Source organism: Peromyscus californicus, unplaced genomic scaffold, assembly GCF_007827085.1.
Source record: "Peromyscus californicus insignis strain IS unplaced genomic scaffold, ASM782708v3 Scaffold_9__1_contigs__length_137607984, whole genome shotgun sequence".
In the NCBI taxonomy this organism is placed as follows: domain Eukaryota; kingdom Metazoa; phylum Chordata; class Mammalia; order Rodentia; family Cricetidae; genus Peromyscus; species Peromyscus californicus.
This window is the reverse complement of record NW_026294617.1, coordinates 68099311-68118711: the sequence shown is the minus strand read 5'-3', so window position 1 is coordinate 68118711 and position 19401 is coordinate 68099311. Positions and strand designations below refer to the sequence as shown.

The following is a 19401-nucleotide window of genomic DNA, read 5'->3' as shown; positions in this document are numbered from 1 at the left end:
GGACGTTCAATGGAATGAATACAGACCTGAGAAGCTCACTGTCTTACAGCACCAGCCATTAAAGACATCTGCGGCAAGGCCACACTTTCTTCTGTTTCTCACCACGCCCAGACTTCAGTTTTTTTTTTTTTTTTTTTTTTTTTTTTTTTTTTTTGGTTTTTCGAGACAGGGTTTCTCTGTGTAGCTTTGCGCCTTTCCTGGATCTTGTGCTGTAGACCAGGCTGGCCTCGAACTCACAGAGATCCGCCTGGCTCTGCCTCCCGAGTGCTGGGATTAAAGGCGTGCGCCACCACCGCCCGGCCCAGACTTCAGTTTTAATTTCTGGCAGTGAATATTTTTTTTTGTCTTGTTTTTCGAGACAGGGTTTCTCTGTGTAGCTTTGCGCCTTTCCTGGAACTCACTTTGTAGACCAGGCTGGCCTCAAACTCAGAGATCCACCTGCCTCTGCCTCCCGAGTGCTGGGATTAAAGGCGTGCGCCACCACCGCCTGGCTCTGGCAGTGAATATTGCAAGGTCCAACTCACAAAAACAAAGTTTTTTAGGGGCCCTCTGTAACTTTTGTATGTTTGTTTTTTTATAGTCTCTCATAGCCCAGGCTAGCCTTGAACTTTTGATCCTCCTACTTCTATATCTAGAGTAATGGGATTACAGGGAAGAATGCATATTCTTTTTGGGGGGGACGGGACAGTGTGTCACCTAGGGGCCTAGCTGGCCTGGAACTTGTCTTGTAGACCAGACTAGCCTCAAACCTAGTGATTCTCCTACCTCTGCCTTTTGAAAGCTAGGATTCCTGGTGTATGCTCCACGCTCAGCTTATTCTCTATAATTTTTTTATAATATAATTGGGTCCTGAGACCAATTCTACAATAGCAGTGTGAGAGCTACTGCTATAATGGATGACCTCTACTGTGACAATGACGGAGTAAGGTTCAGGGAGAGATCCCTTAAAATCACACTGCTAGAAAATGGCAAAGCTGATATATGAACCCAGGTTTGTGGATGCCAAATGTTTTATTCTTTTAGCAAAACCAGTATTTCTTATGCTTTACTGTGGGTGCTCAGAATTAGCTGGAGTGCTTGTTGTCTTTCTCAACTATTCAATTTAGTTTTGTTTTGGAGACAGGATATCATGTTTCTCAAGTTGGTCTTGAACTTGATATGTAGCTGAGGATGACCATGACCTCTGGATCCTCCTGAGTGCTGGGATTACAGAAGCACACTACCATGCCCAGGTTTTGTGTTGGTGGGCTCAAACCCAGGGCCTGTGCGTGTCAGACAAGTAATCTACCAACTGAGTTACTTTATTTATTTATTTATTCATTTGAGACAGAATTCATGTAGTTAGGCTGGCCTTGAACATCAGATCTTCCTAAATGCTGGGACTATAGATATGGGACACCGTACCTTATATTCATTAGTTGGTTTTTTTTCTTTTTGGTGGTGCTAGGACTTGACCCTAGGCCTCACACACTCTAGGCAAGCGCTCTACCAGTGAACAATATTCTCCACTCATTAAACATTTTAAAAAGTGCACAATCCTGGAGATGCCTGGAGCAATGGCTACTCTGCCAGGGGGTCTGAGTTTGTTTCTTAGCACCCACATGGTGGTTCAGAACCATCTCTAACTCTAGTTTCAGAGGATCTGACCCCTTCTTCTGGCCTCCACAGGCACCGCATGCACAAATATATATGTAGGCAAAACATCCATACATATAAAATAAAAATACTTTTTTTTTTTTTTAAGTGCATAATCCCACTGACCGTGATGACACACCCCAGCACATAGGGTACGCTGACTTGGGGGGATTTTAAGTTCTGGGATGCCCTGAGCTATACAGTGAAACCTTGTCTGAAAATATAAAAACAAAAACAAGGGTTCAGTGAGCATTTCATTGCCACAGAGGCAGGTGGATCTCTATGAGTCAGAGGCCAACCTGTTTTACATGGAGAGTTCCAGGCCAGCCAGGGCTACATAACGAGATCTGTCCCCAAAACAAAAACAAGCGAGACAAAACAAAAGCCTGGAGAGACTGACCAGGTAAGTAGTCCTGAGTACGGTCTGGAACCTCATTATTACAGTTTGCCCAAGTGATTCTGATAAAGATGAACCACGGGTTATATCTGAGATACACTGACTAGGGTTGCTTAACTTTGGACCCCAAGTCAGTACCCCCCACTTTGAGCCCCTGGTGTACGAGTTTATCAGAACAATGTCACGTCCCTTGGACACCATCTTACCGACCTCCCTAGGGACCCTGTTATATTCTGCCCTCATTAAGCTGGCTGTCACTGGATCTGCACTTGAAAGGAAATGCCTTCAAGCAAGGGTCCACCCCACAGGAGACTGGGCAGGTGACCCAGAAGGCACTAGGGCATGCTTAGGTTGGAGTAGGGAATCCTGAACCCAGCCAGCCCTCCTGTTCCTTGCCTCCTGGTCCCACCTGTTCCCGGGCAGCAGTGAACATGGGCTCCTGGATGTCGGTGTACATGCGGCGGAGAGCATTATACCCTCCAGGGACACTTTCCAAGTTGCTGAGGGCCCGGTCCTGGTTCCGCATCATTTCTTGCATCATGGCTGGGTTCCGAGCAAGCTCCATTGTCTGGTGAAGAGAAAAATATGAGGTGGACCCTGGAATCAGAGGAGCACCAAGCTAGGAAAAGGGACCTGAGGAGGGAGTCTACATGAGGAATGCAGGAACCACCCAACAGTGGCAGGGAGAACAGCAATCCAGACCCCCTTCCTCCTACAATCTCGACTTCATCCCTGCCTCTCCGTGGTTATTTTGGTTCGGCTCTTTCAAATGGAGGGATGGTGTTCCCAAATGGGGCTAGGCAGCTGTTTCCTTTTCTTGGGCTCAGAGGATCCACAGAAGTGACAGAGTGTAAGAAGATGGGACCCAGGTTTTTTCCCCTGCCTAGAACTATACCTGCTCCATCATGGTGACACAATAAATACTTATTGGGTGATAGATTATAGGATGAGAGATCAGAGTCCTGTGAGGCTAGGTTTATCAGTCCAAGAAGGTGTCTCAGAGGACAGGAACGGGTTTGGGGAGAAGATGGCAGTCCAAGGAACAGGAATAAGTAGCTTGCTGGCTTCCTCATGCCATCCCTGAGGCAGAGTGATGCAGATAGCCGCTAAGTCACCTAGAACGAAGTCACACCATTTCCACAATAACCCTCCCAGGCAAGCATTCCTCTCTGTCTTTTGTAGATATGAAAATGGGGTCAGAGAGGACCACAGACCTGTTGTCCTCCAACATACAGAAGTTAATCATGCAGACAGGTTTCTAGGCCAGGTCTCACCAAAACCACACTGTGAGTCCTGGTAAATCAAACTGGGTAGGGAAAGGATTCAGACTGGCCACACTTTAACCCCACTTCCCGCTCTTCAGCCAAACTGAACCCTCTGCAACACCGAGGAGGTGGGCTCTCTTCTCCAGAGCTGCCTCAGGGATGGCGTGAGGAAGCCAGCTACTAATTCCTGTTCCTTAGACTGCTTTCTTCTCCCCCAAATCTGTTCCTGTCCTCTAAGACACCTTCCTAGACCGATAGGCCTAGTCTCACGGGACTCCGATCTCTCATCCTATAACCTATCATCCAGTAAGTATTGATTGAGTCACCACTATGGAAGAAGTACATTTCTAGGTAGGAAAAAAAAATACCCAAACACTCAAAAAGTCCTTATATCATTAAAAAAAGTCATGGCCATGTGGTGGTGAACAACTTTGATCCTAGCACTCAGGAGGCAAAAGCAGGCAGATCTCTTGTGAGTCTGAGGCTAACCTAGTCTATATAGTGAGAGCCTGTCTCAAAATAACCAGGGACTGGAGAGATGGCTCAGAGGTTAAGAGCACTGCTTGTTCTTCCAAAGGTCCTGAGTTCAATTCCCAGCAACCACATGGTGGCTCACAACCATCTGTAATGAGATCTGGTGCCCTCCTCTGGCCTGCAGGGATATGTGCAGACAGAACACTGTATCCATAATAAATAAATAAATCTTTAAAAAAAAAAAAATAAAAAAATATTTAAGCCGGGCGGTGGTGGCGCACGCCTTTAATCCCAGCACTCAGGAGGCAGAGCCAGGCGGATCTCTGTGAGTTCGAGGCCAGCCTGGGCTACCAAGTGAGTTCCAGGAAAGGCGCAAAGCTACACAGAGAAACCCTGTCTCGAAAAACCCAAAAAAAAAAAAAAAAAATTTAAGCCGGGTGGTGGTGGCGCACGCCTTTAATCCCAGCACTCGGGAGGCAGAGGCAGGTGGATCTTTGTGAGTTCAAGGCCAGCCTGGTCTACAGAGCGAGATCCAGGAAAAGGCGCAAAGCTACACAGAGAAACCCTGTCTCAAAAAACCAAAAAAAAAAAAAAAATAAAATAAAATAATTAAAAAAAAATAACCAACTAATTGAAAAACAATTTCAAAACCTTAATCTTTCGGAGAGTTACCGGCCAGTGAGTCAGACTCCGGTCTCCACAGCCCTGATGGCAAGAACATCTACCCTGTCTTCTAGTAAATGGTCTTCAGAAAATAGTCTCCAGCTGGGCTAGTGGCACATGCCTTTAATTCCAGCACTCAAGAGGCAGAGGCAGGTGGATCTCTGTCAAGGTCAGCCTGATCTACAGAGTGAGTTTCAGGACAGGCAGGGCTACAGAGAGAAACCCTGTTTTGAAAAACCGAAAGAGAAAAAAAGAAAAGAAAATGATCTCCACTGGGTGTTCTCTGTTGGGTGTGTCTAGCCACAGTGTTTCCAAACACAGTTTTGGCCTTTTCTTTGGGGTTCCTTGGTCATGAACATTATTTTTCTTTCCTTGGTTCATCCACTGTCTTCCTTTGGTTCTTAGCTCAGTGACACTTCTAGAAGACCTTCTATAAACTCCAGAGTAGGGTCAGAAGCCCAATTCCTTATTAGGCTCCTAGGAGATTCTGGGATTATCCTTAGGGGATCACTAGTCACACATGTTCAGCTGAAACCTCCAGTTTACTCCTGCTTGATCCACTAAGCCCCATTCCTCTCTCCAAACCCCGCCCACTCAGAGAATCTCCAACAAAGAAAAGGCGCAAAAAAGCCCAGTTCCGCATTCTTGGCGGCTGTGGCAGCTCCTTCCCTGAAGTTGCCAGCCGCCCAAGACCCCATGTAAAGAGGTCAGCATTTGACCATACTTGGACACAAACCCAGCTGTAGAGGACACATCACCACCCCTCACCTCCAGGGTATATAGTTCCCTGCTTTAGTTCGGCTGTGTGACTTCTCCAGCCCCAATCTCTGGGGCTGAAGGACTCACTCGGGAGTTGCTTTGCTCAAATATACCTGTTCTTTTGCTTTTTCAATTGGCCTTGATCTGGCTTACTGTGTTGACAGAGAAAACCTATTATCTTGGTGCTGAAACCCAGGAGGAGTTGAGTCTTCCCAGCAGGTGGGCCAGGAACCCAGGCCACATGGGGGAGGCATTCCTCTCTCTTTATCTTCCTTTCTGCCAGATGTGATGAACTTTCCACTTGGGGTAAGTCACCCATTTGCCAGCCACGGCTTAAAAGAGGTACCAGGTACCTCTTCTGGGTCGAGATCTTTTCTGGGTTAAAGACCCCCAGGATCCCCTGCCAAGATGTGCCGCTCCAGGCAAGCCCAATTTGTTTCCAGAGCAAAGACAGCCTTTGCTCCAGGGCACCATTGCGTTAAGGAGATGTCCTTCCTAAAGGCTGCCCTCACCACCACTGCTCGACCCCAGGCTATCTCCAGGGATTTCTAAGTCTCTGGCACAAGCTTTCAAGTGGGTAACACTGAATCTAAACCCAATCCACAGTCACCCCTGGGGTGTCTGCTGCAAAATGTATCCAAATGGGGGCTGTCTCACACCACACAACAAATGGTTTGAGCTCCCTCATCCAGGGTTTCTGAGTTCTGCACTCCCGCCCCTCCCTCTGTAGCCAGTGCTCAGCAGCCCAGGTTTTGTGGGCTGGGGTTGTGGCAGCTTCAGGAGCCTTTGCACCCAGGGACTGACCCTGAGCCCTGCACCCTGACTGGGCGGCCCGAGTCACGGGCACCCCCCACCTCTCCTCTTCCTCTTGTCTCTTCCCTGCTCTGTCTGTCTGTCTGCCTGCCTCTCTCATGTCTGCACTCCGAGATGCCTTTCGCTCTTTCACTCTCCCCTTTATCGGGGACTAAGGGGGTCCAGCCCCTCGATAGTCCCCTCCCAGGGTCCAGGAAGAATCTACAACCAGCTGATAATTAATCTTTGATGAGAAGAAATGAATCTATGTACACGAAACTCCTTAGTCCATAAACTTTATTATTCTGTGTCAGTTACAAGCTTATATTCTGCTCTCATATTTAGGTCTTTTCTTGCCTGATTTCTCTCTACACTTGTCCGCGGTCCCCTCTGGGTTCTATCTTAATTCCTTCATCTTGTTCTGCCCCTTCTAGGTTCTCATCCATCTTGTTCCTTCCCATATCATCTTTTCTCCCATCTCTTTCTCTCTCCTCATCTCGTTCTTCCTCATCTTGTTGTTCCCCATCTGGCTCATCCTCATCTTCCATCTCGTTCCTCTAGTCCTCTCTTCTAGCCCTTCAATCTAGTTCTTCCCCATCTCAGTTTGTTCCTCTCAAGTTCTTACTCATCTAGTTCTTTCATTCTCTTTTCTCTTCTCCGACCCCCTGTGCCCTGGAAGTCCTGGTATATAAAGCCAGGCTTCCAGGGTCAAACGGAGGGGTGATAAGAATCACATAGGGAGGCAATAACCATTAATTATCATTTGCAACCCCAAAGGGAAGTGACCAATGGGGAAATGGATTAACTAAAGGCTGAATTCAGGTAATATCTAAGAAGAGGGCTCTTATGTGCTCAACTATAATCTTAAACGTGATTGGTAGAAAATGTTAAGAATCTATAAGTTGCTAGGTCAATGGGAGAAAATAAAACTGTCTTCTTTTTTCCTGTGGCTCCTATCTGTCCAAGCTATCTGCTGTGTTTCTGCAGGGTGGGGGAAAGTGTGCTCAGTCGCTAGGCAACCTGTGTACAGCTAGATGCCTCTGGTGATAGTTAAAGGAAGATCTGGAACTGGAGGTAAGGTTTGGGAAAGGAGGAAGTTAAGCTTAATTGGCACATCCGCCAGGCCTTCTCAAACAGGTAGCCTGGATGCTTAAGTCTGTTCTTAGAGAATACAGAGGTATCTATGATAAAGTACTCTCCTCCATCTGGGGATGGACCTGGCCAGATGCTGCTAATGATGATAATTACAGGGAGGCTTGAACTGGGGTTCTGGCTGAGCATAGCTGTCAGTGCAGGAGGTTATCTAAATATTCCTAGAAGTGGTTAGGTAAGGAGTTAGCGGTCTATAAAGTTAGTAAGGCTGTAAGAAAGAGGGGTCCGAGCTGAATTGTGTAAAGCTATTACTTAATGTCCACCTGACCTAGGTGGTATCTCCTTGTGGAATTTACCAGGAGACTTGCATGTGGACTGTTATTACTGCTAGTCCTTGAAAGTGGCCAAGGGAGATATCTGATTCCAGAGAAAGCCTTTCCCGAGGCTGTTCTCCAAATACCTGGAATGTGTATGTCCAGAGAGTGATCAGTCCACACTGTTAGCCCTTCTTAGGGAAAAGTCAATTGGGGAAAACTATGAAGGCACACATGATTTTCATAACAGAATACAGCTGATATATAACAAGCCAAGTAACACCAAAAACTCCTTGGGATTTGGCTTCCTCTGGAGGAATTCCCTGATTCCTCCAGGTAGTGACTTTGCCATAACCAGCTGAGTTCTTATGATATATTCCTGCGGCCTGCAGCACCCCTTCCCCAGTAAACCTCTTGCACGAACTCTCTTGTTCGCGACGTGTTCTCTTAGTGACACACCTTGGCAGGGCCCGCTGAAAGGTACCCATTTTGCCCCTTTTTACTCACTAGCCTTTCCTGGCGTTCGGTCCGGCCATGCAGGGGTCCTACCTGCCCACTCCACCCCAACAGATCCTACCTCCCGGTTTGTTTCTGTCTGCTCTTCCACCCTGCCATGCTGGAATCCTCCCTGCCTGCTCTACCTGCCTGGATCCAGCCTCCCCAGCGGGAGCCACAGTCTCGGCTATCCATTTCATTTCACAGTCATCACTAGATATGAGGAAGGAAAAAAAAAAAAAAAAAAAGGGCAGGGAATGTTCCCCAACCCTTCGTACAGGAACTGGTGAAAACGGCTTTTAAGGTTTTTAATGGCCGAGAGGAGGCAGCTGAGTCTTCCCGGCAAGCTGGGCTGCAACAGAAGGCTATGCTCTAAGCTCACGCCTTGGAAGCTGCCCTGAAGCCATTGGCATTCCCGCAAAGAGAACAGGGGAAGTCCATAAGGGTCCATCCTGCCAGTGGTCTGCTGCAAATGCAGCCAGGAAGGCCACTGGTGCCGTTGCTGCCCCAACCCTTGGCCACTAACAGGGCCATGCCGTCTGCCGGCAGCCTGGCTACTGGAAGTTGGAATGCCCCATGCGGGCTCATCCTCTATGCCTCCTCACAGAGGTCCAGTCCCACCAGCACAGGCATCTGAGACTCTTCTAGCCTTCGAGCTCCCTAGCCTGGCGGAGGACTGACGGCACCCAGACTCAGAGACTCCCATCACCCTCGCCGAGCCTCGGGTAACGCTCCAGGTCGTGGGTAAGTCTATCACCTTCCTGGTGGACACGGGGCTACCTTTTCTGTCTTGACGTCTCACTTGGGTCCCACAGTTCCCTCGCCAATTTCTACGGGGGTGGATGGGACCCTGTCTTTCCTCCTAAGACCCTGCCACTTCCTGCATTCTTACAGGATGATTCTCCTCACACCCTTTTCTAGTCATACCTGTTTGTCTGGTACCTTTACTTGGCCATGACAGCCTCAGCGGCTTTGGGGCTACCCTCTCCTTGGCCCCCACACTCCCTTCTGGCTCCCATCTTCTTCTTCCCTCAATTGCCTCACGGGTCCCTTCAACCCTCCTCCTTGGCCCTTCTTCTCTGATTGCCCCTCCACTCCTGCCCAGAGGCTGTGGAGGCCTTATCACCCCGGCCTGGTCTCCTAGACCAACCCCTCACAGACCCCCAACTCACCCTCTTCGTTGATAGAAGCCCTCTTACAGACAGATCAGGAAACCACCAGGCGGCTTATGCGTTAGTCACTTTCACTAAAACGCTTGAAGCAACCCTCCTGCTGGTGGGGACCTCTTCACAAAAGGCCGAATTAATTGCCTTGACTAGAACACTCCAGATAGCTAACAGTCAACGGGTTAACATCTACACTGACTCTACATATGCCTTTTAATAGCCCATACCCACTCTGTCCTTTGGAGGGAAAGGGGCTCCCTCACTGCCAAGGGCACTCCCATTGTCAATGGACCCCTTATAGCTCTTGGAGGCCCTCCAACTCCCTGCAGAAGTAGCCATAATCCACTGTCGGGGACATCAGTCCTCCAAGGACCCAGTGGCCTTAGGCAATGACAGGACTGCCTTCAGCAGCCCGGCAACTGGCCTCCAGCTCCCCTGGATCGACAGGACATATTTTGTTTTTGACTTTCTCCTATCAGCCCTGTTACCAAGCAGAGGAGAGGGACGAACTCCTGAATAAAGGGGCCACACAGCAAAAGACAGATGGTCTACTTAAATAACCACCCCATCCTCCCCCAGGTCAGGCACTGTCCATCATTTCGGACATCCACCAAACCTTACATATAGGCCCCAAAGCTTTGTTCCATTTCCTAGAGTCCCTCTTTGATCCACCCATCTTCAAGCCCGTATTTTACAGGTCCACTCCTCCTGCCAAACATGTGCCAAGGCCAACCCACAGGGGGCCCTCCAGATACACCAACCCTTGTACCAGCTCCAAGGACACCAACCAGGTGAGGACTGGCAGGTTGACTTCACCCATATGCCCATTCATGAAATGCTCCGCTATCTCCTAACTCTTTTTGACACTTTTACAGGATGCATAGAGGTATTCTTCACTTTCAGGGAAACAGCAAATGTGGTAGCTCAGGTACTCTTGAACACATCATCCCTCAGTTCAGCGTGCCACAGACCACCCAAATGGACAACAGATCAGCTTTCACTTCCAGGGTCATCAAGCTTGTGTCTGAAGCCTTCAACATCTCCTGGAAACTTGGCATCCCTTACTGCCCACAGTCCTCAGGAATGGTTGAGAGGGCCAACAGATCCATCAAGCTCTCTATAGAACTCAGGTTATTTAGCCCTCCCTCCTCTCCATTGCCCTTACCCGCCTCCAGGCCACCCCACGATCTCCTACAGGCCTAAGCCCTTTTGAACTCCTTTTTTTTTTTTTTTTTTTTTGGTTTTTCGAGACAGGGTTTCTCTGTGTAGCTTTGCGCCTTTCCTGGATCTCGCGCTGTAGACCAGGCTGGCCTCGAACTCACAGAGATCCGCCTGCCTCTGCCTCCCGAGTGCTGGGATTAAAGGCGTGCGCCACCACCGCCCGGCCCTTTTGAACTCCTTTACAGATAACAGCCACCTCCCAACCCAGACCCCTCCACTGGTTGGGTACCTATCCTACCTGTCCCTCCTACAGTCCCTCCTCCATTCACATGCTGACAGCTGTCACCATGCCCCCAAGCCAACAGACCCAACTGCCCCTGAGCCTGCCCGCTCTCCCCGGGGGACTGGGGACTCCTCAAGCAGTTATCTCCCAAGTCTGTAGAGTCCTGGTGGGACAGGACCCTACACCGTGATCCTCACCCCCTCAGCTGCCAAGCTCCTGGGACATCAGTGCTGGTACCACCTCTCCAGGCTCAAGCGGGCCCCTACCCAGGATGAATGGTCTGTACAACAACTGGGACCCTCTACCTCCGGTTCTCCCGACTGTCCCAGTGAGGGGCCACGATGGTCAAGTCTATCTGCTCTTGTGTCTTGCTCATTCACATTTGTCTCTTTTGTCTTCTGGGCTATATTTTTTCCCCTCAAAATGCTCATGCCTTTTAACCCAAAGCCATAGCCCTTGCTATGACACCAAGGTGTAAATCTGTTCCAGCTGTTTTACAGACACTGCATGTTCCTGGGGAAACATGCTACTGTATTAACGAATTCGGCAGGTGGAAACTAATATCGAGCCATCCCATCAATTGTCTGAAGAACTTCACCAATACAACCAGGGCACATCTCTGTTCCACTCTTTCTGGCAATATTCACTCTTCCCATGGTTAGCCCTGTTCATAGGGCCGGTGGTAATAATCTGTCTATTTTTTTCCCCTAGCAATTTGCCTTCTCTGTTTCCTCCAGGAACGGATTTGTGGGGTCTCCAGAACGGGCAGTTGACCGAATGCTTCTTCACCCATAAGCCTCCTGCCTCCCGACTCTGCCTCCCCACGTTGTCCCATGCCAACAGGAAGTAGCCAGATTTGAACCGGTGCCCATATACCCAAAAAGGTTAAAATGTTCGGCTAGAACCTCGAGCTTACTCCTGCTTGATCCATTACGCCCCATTCCTCTCTCTCCAAACCTCGCCCACTCAGAAAATCTCCAACAAAGAAAAGGCGCAAAAAAGCCCAGTTCCGCATTCTTGGCGGCTGTGGTGGCTCTTCCCCTGAAGTTGCCAGCCGCCCAAGACCCCATGTAAAGAGGTCAGCATTTGACCATACTTGGACACAAACCCAGCTGTAGAGGACACATCACCACCCCTCACCTCCAGGGTATATAGTTCCCTGCTTTAGTTCAGTTGTGAGACTTTTCAGCCCCAATCTCTGGGGCTGAAGGACTCACTCGGGAGTTGCTTTGCTCAAATACACCTGTTCTTTTGCTTTTTCAATTGGGCTTGATCTGGCTTACTGCGACAGCAGAGAAACCTACTATCATGTTACAGAGAAAACCTATTAATTCGGTGTTGCCTGCATATCTGTCCCACTTCCCTTAGAGACAAGGAGTTTCTGGCCTATGTCCATTCATCACTGTATCAAGTATTCAAAATATAGCTGTTCAGTCAATAATAAGCTCAAAATGGCTGATACCGGATTCCTCCCTCCTCCAGTCTTGTCGCATACCCACCTGCCTCATGAGCTCCGGGTTGTTGAGCATGTGGCTGATCTCGGGATTCCTCTCCATCAGCTGCTGCATCTGGGGGTTGGCCATGATCATGTGGCGCATCAGGTCAGGGTTTGACATCATATCCTGGACCAAGGGGTTCTCCATGATCTGTGACAGCATCTCAGGGTTGGACATGAGCTGTCTCTGCATCTGCTGCTGCAGCTCCATGAAGTTGGCAGAACCCAGGCCCAGGCTGCCTAGGCCAAGGATGCCCCCGAAGCCAGCTGTGGGAAGGAGTAGGGTCAGAGTCTACCTCTCAGGCCCTTCTCAGATCCAGCAGAGCCTACAAACTTGGCTCTCTAGGATAGCCCCTAATTGCTTCTCACAGGTCCCTCTTGCAATCGCTCCCACAGCTCCAGCAAAGAGGCCTCTATAAAGGCAGAGGCCAGGATGAGCATATCATTGAACAGAGAGAAATGAACCAGCAGCCACCTGCTTTTCTGTACTTCTCTCCTCTCCAGGACACTCAACCCCATCTCTCCTTCTGCTCCTGAAATCCTGGAAACCATCATGAACTGCTTACCACCACCACCACCACCACCAACACCACCAGCTTGGCTTAATCACCAACATCTGGAAGAGTGTCTACCCCCATGAGACTAGGAGCAGGGGCCACTGTTCTTCTTTATCTTTGTGCACCCCACTTCCCTGCCCAGTAAATACAAGATTATGCTCTCCTCCCCAAAGGCTTACAGAGAATTGACGCAGTAGCACTTGGGGGCCCCTCTGCAGCCACTGGAGAGGGTCCCCCTCCACTGCCAGCATCTGAAGTGGCACTGCCAGAGCCGCAGGGCTGGGCAGGGGCAGCGGGTGAGGCAGGTGTGGTGGAGGGTGCAGAGGCAGAGTCAGGAGTGGATGGGGGAGAAGCAGTAGTGGCCACTGGATCTTGAGCCCTGAGAACAAACAATGGAGACTCCTGGTTGGAGGGAGTACAAGTGGGCGGGTGCTGTGTAGCTGCTCCCAGCTCAAGCCACCCCTGAGCAGCCTTACCCCACCCTTACCCCAGGCCGGCAAGATGGGGGCAGGAGGGGATCCAGGAGAGAGGAATGATGCCAGTATCACTAGTTTTTAAGGCAATCTGGGAGTGGTCAGTCAGGCTGCCCTAGAGGTAAGACCTTATCCACCTGCACCAGGCCTGGCCAACAGCCGTCTACATAGTTGAACAGGTGAGAAAGCATCTGAAGAGAAGTCCCAATTAGGAGCAAAGTCGGCTCCTTTCCCGAACTTACTTCTGAGGGGTCTTGATGACTAGATGGACCGTGAGCCCATCCTTGATCCCATGCTGGTTCAGAGTGTCTCCATCCTTGAGGATCTTGCCTGCGAAGATCAGGACCAGCTGATCCTGCTGAGCCTTAAACCTCCGGGAGATTTCCTCCTTGAACTGTGGTCAAGAGGCAGAGATCACTGGGGAGCCTGCCTGTACCCCACTGCCAGGACTCTGCTCTCCACTCTGCCCCTCTAGCTGCGATAAGCAACAGTGAAGTCTGCTTTTTCCATTGGTTCCACGATGGTTCTCCTCACCCTAGAAAACCCTGCTGCTATCTACCACGACCACCCAGTTCTCTGTGAGGGTTAGCACCTGGGTAGCCCTCCTCATCCCAACTCCTCCAACCAGCCTTGGCCTCGGGCTCTCTCTCTCCAGCTTCCTCTTGACTGGCAGTTTCTCTCTGCACTTTATTCCCAGCTTTCTCATAACTATAACAAACAGATCCAGCTGTTGAGTGTGTTAGTTACTATCTCCATCTCATTTATTTATTTAGAGGCAAGGTCTCTCTCTGTGTAGCCGTTACTGCCCTGGAACCCTCTATGTAGACCAGGCTGACCTCGGACTCACAGAGGTCTGCCCACCTCTGCTGAGATTTTAAAGATAAGGATCAGAGAGCAGGTAATAACTCCGGTCTGCATATCAATGTCTCCAGTAGACACACTCTCAATAAGAGCTGTGTTCCAATTCAGCCCTTCCGGGAGGACTGTAAATTCTTGCATGAGAGCAGTAGTGGTACTAAAGGGCACTCTGGGGTGAGTTAGACTCTCTAGAGTCTATCAGCTCCTCCAAAACACAACACAACACATACTCTAATTATAAACAGTGCACTTGCTAAGCAAAAGATCCCTCTCTTCCAACCAGATGGCCTATCCTAAGCCCCGCCCTGTGCGCAGTTCTGGAGCAGCTCCGAGCAGTGGGGAACAGAGTCAATAGTCCCTCACTCATTCAACATTATTTTGTTGAGCACCTACCGCGCTCAATATATCCTATAGAGCAGAAAACTGAACCACACAACCGTTTCGACTTGCGAGCAGGAAGGACCTGTGCGGGGAGAGAGAGCACCCCCACCACGCGGCTCTCCCGGGGGAGCTTAGCTCACTCGGGCCGCACGGTGCCTCGGTGCCTGGAACCTCCACCAGGAACCGCGGCGCACTCTCCCCTCAAGCCTAGGACCCTCGGGGCACCCGCGTGCCAGGTGTCCCTTCCCCAAGCTCCCCCACCACGCCCCCAGCCCCGGTAGCGCTGCCAAACCCGTCCCAACCCGCGCCACGCTCGCCGGACTAGCTCAGGCAGGGCGCCCCCTACCCGCTTCGTCTGCCCTCGCGCTGCCCGGATCCCCGTGGGCTCCGCCCCGGCCGGGGGCCCGTCCCCGCAGCCAGGCCGTCCCCGAGGTCTCCATCTCAGCGCTGACCCCTCCGCGCACGGCTCCCGCCCTCCTCCTCCCTCCAGCGCCAGCCGTCCTACCTCCTTAACCGAGGCTCGATCGCAGATCACGATCTCCTCCTTGTCCTTGGGGGTCTTGACGGTGACCCGAATCTGGGGCCTCGTCTCGGCCCCGCTCGGCTCCGCCATGCCGCCGCCCGGCCGCCCGCCAGCCCGCCCGGCTCCTCCTCCCGGTCCTCCCGGCCCGGCTCGGCTTCGGCGCCTCCAACTCCCCCTCCCGCCCCTCCCCAAGGCTCCGCCGCCCCCTCCGGACAGCCGCAGCCACAGCGCCCCGGGCGGCCTGGGGGGGCACTGCAGCTGGGGCGGCCCAGGGCCGAGCGGGGTCCGCAGCTGCTCGGGCCGATCTTCGCCGGAGCCCCGAGAGGGCGGAGTGGCCGACGCCGAGGGCGGAAGACTCGGCGATGCCCGCGGCTCCCTCCCGCTCGGGACAAAGGACTTTCTGTTCCGCCGCCTCATCTCCGTCCCCTGGGCTAACTTGGTTTTCTTGGGCGGCGGCATCTCTGCCGGGCCTGGGGTCGCTCCTGGATCTGGACGTTCTTAACGCCTCTGCAGGAAGCGCCGTGGCCTCCCGGGAGCCGTCCCGAGGGGGCCATTAAGGACAGTGTCGGAGACCTGGAGTTTGCCTACGTGGCTTCTCTGAGCCCTGGGCGTCAAGACAGCAGTACCTCACAGAACGGTTGACTAACGTGCAATACTGCTTTGAAAAAGGGCCAAGGATGTGCTTAACAGATACAGATCTTTATTATTATTAGTGAATCGCGGGTTGACCAGTAGGCGCAAAGGCGCCCTTTTCGTGGAAGGGGTTAAAAGTCCTTCCAATGTTGCCACTGTCCTTGCACTCCCGCTCTTTTTCCCCAGAGCCTCATGGTCGGACTGGAAAGCAGAACTATAGTTCCCAGAAGTCCTTGCGATGTCACAAGAAACTACGATTCCCAGCGCCCCCCGCGCGGGGCGGGGATTGGGCCAGAGCCTCAGTGGAGACTACAACTACCAGGGCGCCTGGTAGCTGGGCTACTGGGCCACCGGAAGCGGCTGGTGGAGAGCAGCTGGCGGTGACTGGGGTTGTCTGGGTACCGATCAGGGTTGGGAGACGCAGGCATGCTGCGTCCCAAGGCTTTGACGCAGGTGCTAAGCCAAGCCAACACCGGAGGAGTCCAAAGCACCCTGTGAGTGCACAACAAGGACCCGAGCGGCGAGCACTGGAGTTGGGGCGGCGCGCGGCTGCCTGCAGTAGGGGTAGGGAAGGAGCCCCACGCTAGGAGGAGGCTCGTGATGCGAGCGGTCTTTTCGGGAACCCTACGTGAGGGCCCCTCTGGGAAAGGGAAGTCGACTAGTGCTTAAGGCATGTATGTTCCGGGATATATTCAGCGCAGATCCTTGCTTCCTAAAAACGCCAGGAGCGGGAATTGGGAAAGGAACCCAGGCTTTTTACTCTTCCTGAGTTTGTCGATATCCTTCCCCATCCTCTCCAGGCTGCTGAATAACGAGGGATCGTTGCTGGCCTACTCCGGTTATGGGGACACAGATGCCCGGGTCACCGCGGCCATCGCCAGTAACATCTGGGCCGCGTACGACCGGAACGGGAACCAAGCGTTTAATGAAGACAATCTCAAATTTATCCTCATGGACTGCATGGTATGGAGTAAAGTAGGCTGACCTCGAACTTGCAGTGATCATCCTGCCTCTGCCTCCTGAAAAGTGAGATTGCAGGTGTGCACCACCACACCTTGCTAAATAAGTAAAACATAGATATTAAAAAAGGAGAGTGGGTGCAGACACATGTGGCGGTCAATCTCACTGAGAGGGTGACATTTGCTAAAAGATCTGAAGATTGGAGAGAGGAAGGGAATAAGCCATGCATTGATCTGTTGGGAAATTCTCTCTCTCTCTCTCTCTCTCTCTCTCTCTCTCTCTCTCTCTCTCTCTCTCTCTCTTTCTTTGGTTTTTCGAGACAGCGTTTCTCTGTGTAGTCCTGGCTTTCCTGAAACTCACTCTGTAGACCAGGCTGGCCTGGAACTCACTGAGAACCATCTGCCTCTGCCTCCCAAGTGCTGGGGTTAAAGGCATGCGCCACCACTGGCTGGCGGGAAAATATTTCTAACAGTTCAGGACATGGTTGGTGGCTTATGCCTCTAGTCCCAGCACTGTATTTCTGACAGAACAGCAATTGCAAAGGGCCTACGGCAGAGTGAGTTTGGATAAAGGTCAGTAAGGACGGAGTGTTCCAGAATGGGGAAAAGTAGTAGGGTAGGTCTAAAAAGAAATGCCTGGTTCCCAGCACCCTGGACAGGGATGATGTGCAGAAGCCAATCAGTTGGTCCCGGGTGGGGGTGAACGCTCCTCAGAAAGCTCTTCTTTGTGATTGAGGCAGTCCATTCTTTACACCCCTCCCAACCATGGCTGACTCTTCCTGGGTACTGAATCTAGGGCTGGTGACATGGGGCATGGGGCAGAATCTCCAAAGACATTCACAGCAACCCAGCCATAATAAATGCATTTTAAGGGATAGAGGATGGAGCTCAGTGGTAGAGCACTTTGGGCTCCTAGGACCCATTCCCAGAAGCACAATTTTTGTTTTTGAGTCAACAACGCCTAGTATACACATTGATACACTAAAACAAGTTTCATGAAACATCACTTCTCTTAACTACAATTTGACATCTGTCATTTCTTTCTTTTTTTTTTTTTAAATGTTGATCAACCTTAGTTGATCCTCATTTTGAAAAACTATACCATGAGAAAAGAGGAGACATGTAAGTTGGGTTGTGGATTTTTTTGCCGTTAAGTTTTTTAAATTTATTTATTTTATTATGTATGATTTTTTTGTTGTTGTTGTTTTTGGTTTGCTTTTTTGAGACAGAGTTTCTCTGTGTAGCTTTGCGCCTTTCCTGGAACTCGCTCTGTAGACCAGGTTGGCCTTGCGCGTGCACGCCACCACCGCCCGGCTATTCTGTATGTATGAGAGTTTTGCCCAGGTGTTACATATGGGCACCCTGTGCATGCATGGTGCCCCCAAGGAGGTGCAAAAGAAGACATCGGATCCCCTGAACTCTATGGTTGTGAGCACAATGGGTGTTGGGACTTGAACCCAGGTCTTCTGCAAGAGCAACAGACAAATTGGGTTATTGTTCCTGATCCCTCACTTGTTGAGACAATTCTTGGCATTAGAAGAAAACCCCAGTTTCTGGGAGACTTGGTTCCCCAGAATAACTTGATTAGGAATTGCCTGTGCTGAGGCTGGAATCAGCGTCAGGCCCCATGTCTTCAGGGTTGGGCAAAGCTTTCTAGATGAACTTCTTGCTCTGCCAGCCTTGGGAGACAATCTCTCTAGGCTCAGAGGAGCCCTGGGGAGGTAGGAACTAAAGGTGCCAAGCAGAATGCTTCAATGTATTCTCCCCACTAGGAGGGACGTGTAGCCATTACTCGGGTGGCCAACCTCCTGTTATGTATGTATGCCAAGGAGACTGTAGGCTTCGGAATGCTCAAGGCCAAAGTGAGTACATTCCTGTTCCAACCTTCCTGGGCCCAGCCATAGTGCCTGTTCACTGTGTCCATTCCCTACATGTGCCCCTTTCTGAAGTTCTATATACTCCATCCCTGTCTGGGATGGACTAAAGAGCAATGGGGTGGAGTGGGGGCTGGCTGGTGACTCAATGTGGAGTAGGGAGCCAATTTGGGATCCCTCTAAGCATAAGCCATGCATGGACTGACTTGTGTTTTCCGTCCTTGCAGGCCCAGGCTTTGGTGCAGTACCTGGAGGAGCCCCTCACCCAAGTAGCAGCATCATAATAATGTGATGGACGCTGGAGTCAGAAGGGATGGAGGTTGGGAGGAGCAGGGCCCTGGAAACACCTATTAGACTGGTTACAGGAAAGTGGGACTTTGGCTTTTTTCCAAATAAATTTCAACTCTTGCCTTGTGTCTCAGCTGCTTTCTTGGATGAAGAGCTCAGGCCTTGGGAAGGAGTGGGGTGGATTACTTAAGAGGATTCCTTATCCTCTGCAAAGGTGGGTTCCCTCACCCCCCATCATCAAATCTCCCAGCAGTTCTTGGCAGGGCTGCCCAGCACAATTGATTCTCCAGTACTGGGCTTCATCTAACTCCAGCCACTCAGAACTGATTTTTCTCCCCCACCCACCCCTGACAGGATTTCTCTGTGTAGCCGTGGCTGTCCTAGAACTAGCTCTGTAGACCAGGTTGGCCTGGGGTGACGTCTGCACCATGTGCATGTCTGCAAAGGTCAGAGAAGGACGTCAGGTCCCTCTAGAACCAGTTACAGACAGTTGTGAGACACCTTGTAGGTGCTGAGAGCCAAACCTGGGTCCTCTGCAAGAGTAGCCAGTGCTCTTAACTGCTGAGCCTTCTCTCTAGCCCTCAGAGCAGAATCTTATCCACCCTTTGGCAGCACCTTGGAACTGAGCTGGAGGAGCAAAGGCCTGTTTTTGTTGGACACAGAAAATATAGAGACCTAGAGTTCAATCTGTTCTGGCTTAAGGAGGGAGGAGTGCCCTTAAGCTAGAAACTCTCCTAAGTTTCCGTGAGCCAGCCAGATCCTCTCTGCAGCGTTTCTTTTTTTTTTTTAATTAAAAAAGGAAATTGCGTGTGGTCATGCAGATTCTTCACCATTACATTTACTTATTGTATGTGTGCACACGTG

General features: G+C 50.9%; 2 protein-coding genes across 4 annotated transcripts in view; one reads left to right on the top strand and one right to left on the bottom strand.

The window, feature by feature from the left end:
• Positions 1 to 14945, bottom strand: part of LOC128105149 (translocon-associated protein subunit beta) — a 37246-nt gene extending 22301 nt beyond the window's left edge. The window contains exons 1-5 of one of the 2 annotated variants that reach the window (XM_052730053.1): positions 14766 to 14945; positions 13264 to 13415; positions 12728 to 12927; positions 11996 to 12258; positions 2442 to 2600 (exon numbers count right to left, since the gene is read on the bottom strand). In XM_052730053.1, coding sequence (XP_052586013.1) covers positions 2442 to 2600; positions 11996 to 12258; positions 12728 to 12927; positions 13264 to 13415; positions 14766 to 14873 — 882 coding nt within the window. In that variant the 5' untranslated portion in view covers positions 14874 to 14945. The remainder of the gene's footprint in view (positions 1 to 2441; positions 2601 to 11995; positions 12259 to 12727; positions 12928 to 13263; positions 13416 to 14765) is intronic. The other variant, XM_052730052.1, reaches the window with a different exon arrangement.
• Positions 14946 to 15594: 649 nt separating this feature from the next.
• On the top strand, positions 15595 to 18665 carry Lamtor2 (late endosomal/lysosomal adaptor, MAPK and MTOR activator 2). Of its 2 annotated transcripts, XM_052730055.1 has the most exons (4): positions 15711 to 15910; positions 16217 to 16379; positions 18148 to 18237; positions 18477 to 18665. In XM_052730055.1, exons 1-4 carry the CDS (start codon positions 15843 to 15845, stop codon positions 18531 to 18533), a joined length of 378 nt encoding a protein of 125 aa, XP_052586015.1. In that variant the 5' UTR covers positions 15711 to 15842; the 3' UTR covers positions 18534 to 18665. The 2 variants fall into 2 exon arrangements, 1 of the variants encoding a protein (XP_052586015.1); XR_008216274.1 differs by lacking the exon at positions 18477 to 18665 and having other exon boundaries at positions 15595 to 15910; positions 16217 to 16454.
• The last annotated feature ends 736 nt before the right edge of the window (positions 18666 to 19401 follow it).

Coding starts and splice junctions, on each gene's coding strand:
- Lamtor2 (XM_052730055.1), top strand. CDS start 15,843: ATGCTGCGTCCCAAGGCTTTGACGCAGGTGCTAAGCCAAGCCAACACC. Junction 16,380..18,147: donor TTATCCTCATGGACTGCATG/GTATGGAGTAAA, acceptor TCTCCCCACTAG/GAGGGACGTGTAGCCATTAC. Junction 18,238..18,476: donor TCGGAATGCTCAAGGCCAAA/GTGAGTACATTC, acceptor CCGTCCTTGCAG/GCCCAGGCTTTGGTGCAGTA.